The sequence below is a fragment of the Heterodontus francisci genome, chromosome 6, assembly GCF_036365525.1.
Source record: "Heterodontus francisci isolate sHetFra1 chromosome 6, sHetFra1.hap1, whole genome shotgun sequence".
Lineage (NCBI taxonomy): Eukaryota > Metazoa > Chordata > Chondrichthyes > Heterodontiformes > Heterodontidae > Heterodontus > Heterodontus francisci.
Window position 1 is genome coordinate 12944481 of NC_090376.1, and position 6000 is coordinate 12950480.

At 45.4% G+C, this 6000-nt stretch overlaps 1 protein-coding gene across 1 annotated transcript in view; it reads left to right on the forward strand.

Annotated features, from left to right (window-relative positions):
- The window catches only part of nlgn4xa (neuroligin 4 X-linked a), a 226631-nt gene extending 221400 nt beyond the window's left edge, over positions 1-5231 (forward strand). Inside the window, exons 5-6 of the mRNA XM_068033142.1 lie at positions 280-1069; positions 2699-5231. Of these exons, the coding sequence (XP_067889243.1) occupies positions 280-1069; positions 2699-3551 (1643 nt within the window). The 3' untranslated portion in view covers positions 3552-5231. The remainder of the gene's footprint in view (positions 1-279; positions 1070-2698) is intronic.
- The last annotated feature ends 769 nt before the right edge of the window (positions 5232-6000 follow it).

Genomic DNA, 6000 nt, shown 5'->3' on the forward strand with positions numbered 1-6000 from the left:
CACCCTACACCTTCAGAGTTCTCTGCAGCCGCTCAGTGACATCCTTGACCCTGGAACCAGGGAGGGAACATACCATCCTGGATTCACATCTGGCAATTGTAATAGAATTAAGTAGAATTTTGCAGTAGGCCATTTGGCCCAACTGGTCTATGCTACTGTTCCGGTTCCACATGAGCCTCCTTCCAGCCTACTTTATCTAACTTCATCTGCATATCCTCCCTCTGCTCAGTTTTATGTCACTATTAAATTGTTTCTCTTAAATTCTTATTAAACCAACAGGTCTGTTCCAGAAGGCAATTATCCAGAGTGGAACAGCCTTATCCAGCTGGGCTGTCAACTACCAGCCTGCCAAGTACACCCGGCTGTTGGCGGAGAAGGTTGGCTGCAGCATGCTGGACACCATTGACCTGGTGGAGTGCCTACGGATGAAGACCTACAAGGAGCTGATCGAGCAGGACATCATGCCCGCCCGCTACCACATCGCCTTTGGGCCGGTCATCGATGGCGACGTCATTCCCGACGACCCCCAGATCCTGATGGAGCAAGGCGAGTTCCTCAACTACGACATCATGCTTGGGGTCAACCAGGGAGAGGGGCTGAAGTTTGTGGAGAACATGGTGGACAATGAGGATGGCATCTCGGCTAGCGACTTCGACTTCGCAGTCTCCAACTTTGTAGACAATCTCTACGGCTACCCTGAAGGGAAGGACACACTGCGGGAGACCATCAAGTTCATGTACACCGACTGGGCGGACAAGGAGAACCCGGAGACGCGCCGCAAAACCCTAGTGGCACTGTTCACTGACCACCAGTGGGTGGCCCCGGCAGTGGCTACTGCAGACCTGCACGCGCAGTATGGCTCGCCCACCTATTTCTACGCCTTCTACCACCACTGTCAGAGCGACATGAAGCCAGGCTGGTCTGACGCTGCACATGGCGATGAGGTCCCTTACGTCTTTGGCGTCCCCATGATCGGACCCACTGAGCTTTTCCCCTGCAACTTCTCCAAGAACGACGTCATGCTCAGTGCTGTAGTTATGACCTACTGGACCAATTTTGCCAAAACAGGGTAGGTGGGTTTTAAAGAGGTATCAAAACTTTTGTTTTTTACATTAAAGACGCTGTATTTTTTATTTCAAATGATACAGTCCTCTGAGCTTGTCGTGCTAAAAATACTGCACAAGGATTATGTGATTAAGTAAAGGCATGTGGTGTAGTTGTGGCACATTGGATAGCACTCTTGCTTCAGTGTTTGAAGGTTGTGGGTTCAAGTCCCACTCCAGCGACTTGAGAACAGCATCTATGCTAATGATCGCAGAGCACTATAGAATGAGTGCTGCAATGTCGTAGGTGTTAATTTTCAGATGAGACATTAAGGGCTGAATTTTAATAGCTCGCCGCTGCGATATTTCGCGTGGAGGCTCATTAACATGGAGGGGGCAGAATGCCCGCTCCCGATGACGTAGAAGGGGCGGGTGCTCCGTTCCCAGCAACGGCGTCCGGCGCCATCTTTAAAGGGCTTCAAGCTTACAAGACATTTACATTTTTGAAGTGAAATGTAACTGTGCTTTCAAGCCCCTCTTTCCCCCCCCAAAACACTGCTTTGCCGATCCCGACCTTTCATACAGATCTTTACCCTTCAACCCCTTCCCACCATCCCTCCAGCCAATTGAAACAGTTTTTCCCGCTCCCCACGAACCCTGAAAAATTCACACCTCCCCTCTCCCCACCAGTGTTACGCCTCAGATCTCCGAACGGGGATCCGAAGGCACGGGACTTCCGGCAACCGGCTGGAATATTGGCGTGGGACGGCCGGTAGGACAAGGTAAGTGTTTATTCATTGATTTACATTTATTTAAATATTTAAATGAAGATTTCACTGCTGAGCAGTGGGGTGGGGGAGGTGGGGTGGTGTTGGTGGTGGTGCCACCCCGAGGCCTTGCTGCTGCCGGTAAAATGGTGCAGGGTCTTCCTGGCGTCAAGATCTGTGGCAGGCCTTCCCCGGAAATATTTTTCGGGCCCCCCCGCCACGATGTCGGGGGTCTTACTTAATTCAGCCCTAAGTCCTGGCCCTGTCCCCCCTCTCAAAGTATAAAAGACACTGTTTGAAGGAGAACAGTGGAGTTCTCACTGGTGTCATGGCCAATACTTACAGCTTAACCAACATCACGAAAAGCAATTCACCGATTGTTGTCTCATTGCTGTTTGTGGGAGCTTGCTGTGCAAAATCAGCTGTGGAGTTTCCTGTGAATATTGGTACAGGGCCTGCAGATGTCTGAAAGATAGTGGAGTAAATTTTGGTTTTCATGGTGTGGGTGTTAATGTGGTGGAGTGGAATTGCCTGCCCTTAATAGAACTTGGCTAAGTTTTCATTCCATTGGCTTCCATTGTGGCCTCCAGGCCGTGCAACTTGAAGTTACCCATCACCACTCAACCTTGTTTCTGTGCATGTTTCAGGAAGGCAGGATGTAATTGAGGCCTCAAATTCATACCGCTAAAGAGGAAGAGGAGGAGGGATTGGTATTGTGACATTTGCCATGCACCTCGCCCTGAGCCACCCAAAAACCACCCCCAGTTAAAATGCCTCCCAACAAATATCGTATATTATCCTCTCTTGTCCTGACTTGTTAGTGGAGACTATTTGGAATTATTGCGCTATTAAAATTCTTTCCTGATTTCCATCCATATTGTATTTTAGTGACCCGAATCAGCCCGTTCCACAAGACACAAAGTTCATTCACACAAAGCCTAACCGGTTTGAGGAGGTCGCCTGGTCAAAGTATAACCCTAAAGATCAACTGTACCTTCACATTGGCCTGAAGCCAAGGGTGCGTGAACACTACCGAGCCACCAAAGTCGCCTTCTGGCTGGAGCTTGTCCCTCACTTGCACAACCTGAATGAGATCTTCCAGTACGTGTCAACAACCACGAAAGTCCCTCAAACAGACTCCACTCCATTCCCGTATGTGACCAGACGGGCCCCTGGGAAGTTGTGGTCCTCGACCACCAAACGCCCACCTTTGACCCCTTCCCACAACCCCAAGCAGGCAAAAGAAACCCGCAAGTCGAGTCCTGAAGAAACAACAGTCTTGATCGAGGACAAGCGGGACTACTCCACGGAACTGAGTGTCACCATCGCAGTGGGGGCCTCTTTGCTCTTCCTGAACATCCTGGCCTTCGCCGCCTTATACTACAAGAAGGACAAGAGACGTCATGAGACCCACCGGCGACAGAGCCCGCAGCGAGGCACCGCCAATGACCTTGCCCACCTGCAGAATGAGGAGATCATGTCTCTGCAGATGAAGCAGATGGACCACGAGCATGAGTGTGAGTCGATGCAGACGCACGACACCCTGAGGCTCACCTGCCCGCCCGACTATACACTCACTCTGAGGAGGTCTCCAGACGATATTCCGCTCATGACGCCCAACACTATCACCATGATCCCAAACACGTTGGCTGGAATGCAGCCCTTGCACACCTTCAATACTTTCACCGGAGGCCAGAACAGTACAAATTTGCCCCATGCACATTCGACGACTAGAGTATAGCTCCCTGAGGAGTGGGTTTCTCCATTTGCGGCTCCTAAGTTGGGTAGAAAGCTTGTTTTTGAAATGATTTTAACAAGAGTTAAAGCAGAATTTGTCGGAAAACTATCTGGATCCTACTAGTAGAAGACAAATACCGAGTAACTACTTTTTCTGGGGTTGGGGGGTGGGGGGAGGGGTGGTTCATATATTCCCTTCACAGTTGAATTGTTTCAATACTGGTAAATGAAAATGAAGAAGGGAAAAACACGAAGAAACAGTGCATTCTACAATCAGAAGAGATAGCAAAAGTCTTTTATAAAAGCTGAACATTTGAAAAACCTTCAACTATTCCACTGTATCAGATGGAACTCTTGATAACTTACAGCTCAATGTCCAACAACGCAGGAAATCATGGTCTCTTTAGGACCATCAGGCAGAGAAAGTGAGAAATATAAACTACAGGACAGTGTATTCAACAAAGGATAGTTCTAGTTTCAAAGTAAGTGATTGTATAATATCTTCAATGTGCCATGTTGTGTTTCGCCCTTGTTACCAAGACTGATGATCAAACAAGGGGTTTTTTTTGGCGTTGAATAATGTGATGTACTGCACTTGATGAATATGGTACTTCATCGATAAAAAGACAATTCAATTGCGTGGATTCCAAGTCTGTATGAAGCAAGACTCTGAACTGTATTTATGAAACTTTGTAAACATTTGTAAATAGCTGTGGGTTAAAAAAAAAGCTTTTATCGTTCTTTTTAAGTTTAAAAAAGATCAGCTTTTAGACTGCTTGTGCTTTATATCATGTTCTTTCTGTATATACATAAGATGAACCATCTCCGTTCTCCGCCAATTACTTTACATGGATAATATGGTTCTTGAAGTACTTTTGAGTCTTGGGAATTCGTAACATCAACCTCTGTAGAAGGTATTGGTGCCCGCTTATGCTTACAGCCCAAAACATTTCTTCTATGTAACTTAGCTTATCTCTGTTTTAGATTCTGTTAGGTGCATGTTTAAGTATCGTAGCGAGCGACTGTGGATCTATATTTTCTTTTGATACGTTATCGGAAAGGAAAGATGGGTCACGAGGCAAAGTGGGTTTCGTGAAAGCAAGCAGACAGTCGGGTGGGGTGGGTTTAAAAATAAACAATAATGTTAATATTAAAAGCAGACAAACGTAGTTTTCTCTCATCATCCATTTTATGCCACTTCTTCAGTAAAATGCTTTTGTTATTTGCCTTTGGGGGAACAACAACCTGATTTTTCAACTTGGATAACAGGTCCAGGCGATGTGGCTGAGGAGGGGTGTAACTCGGGACAAGTGGTTTATTTGGGTTTGCATTGCAAGAGTACGAAGCAATTCTAGAAGGTCCGTATTAAAATTATTTGCACCACAAGCTTCATGTTGTTTGGGATACAAAGGTTAAGGAATAATATCTGCTTTTGGGAAAAATACACAGATTGAAAAGGATTCTCCACTGGGATAAACATGCCTCCTAAGTACACAGCCTAGAATACAAGTAATATACTTTCATTTGAATCTTGTTAACCGTGCGTATTCTTTCCCACATTATGTCCTATACATTTTAAAGCACGAAGGGTCTTTAAATGTAGTATATCGATGTATATGTTTTCGTTCCACTTTTGTTTGCATTTAATTTCTTTTGCCTTAAGTGATAATAGACAATGACCTTTTGGCTGGACATATATATGTATAAAATTTTCAGCAGCTTTTTTAAATAAAATGATCACACTATTTTATAATTGATCGTACTTTTGTTATGTATGATTAAACTGCTCGTAAACTGGAGCAAGCCTACACCATCCCAGGTCAAATCTTTTCGCTGCCTCCAACATTCTGAAAGTTTTACTGAATTCGTGTGACATCCCTCTGCCTATGTTTTAAATTTGAACTTTAATATTAATTCTCAGGACATGGGCACTGCTGACAAGGGCTGGATGTATTGACCCGGGTAGGTGATAGTGGTGGGCCTTCCTCTTTGTACATGGTTGAGTGCCTTGATAGGCCACTTCAGAGTGCAGTTAAGAGTCAACCATGCTGGCGCAGGACTGGAGTCACATATTGGCCAGACCGGGTAAAAGCGGCGGATTTCTTTCCCTAAAGTACGTTACTGAACCAATTGTGTTTTCAGCTTCATGGGCACTTTTACTGATTCCTGTTGCTAGATTTAAAAAAAAAACTGAATGCAAGTTCTCAAACTGCCATGTTCTCTGGATTATTAGTCTAGTGACATCACTTCATGGGACGAGGGCATCATTTAAAATAATGGAATTAAACAACAGTAACAACCTGTATTTGTATAGCACCTTTAGTCTAGTAAAATATCCCAAGGTTCTTCACAGGAGTATCATCAAGCAAAATTTGACACTGAGCCACCTAAAGAGCTATTAGGACAGCTGACCAGAGACATGGTCAAAGAGGTATGTTTTAAGGAGCAGCTTA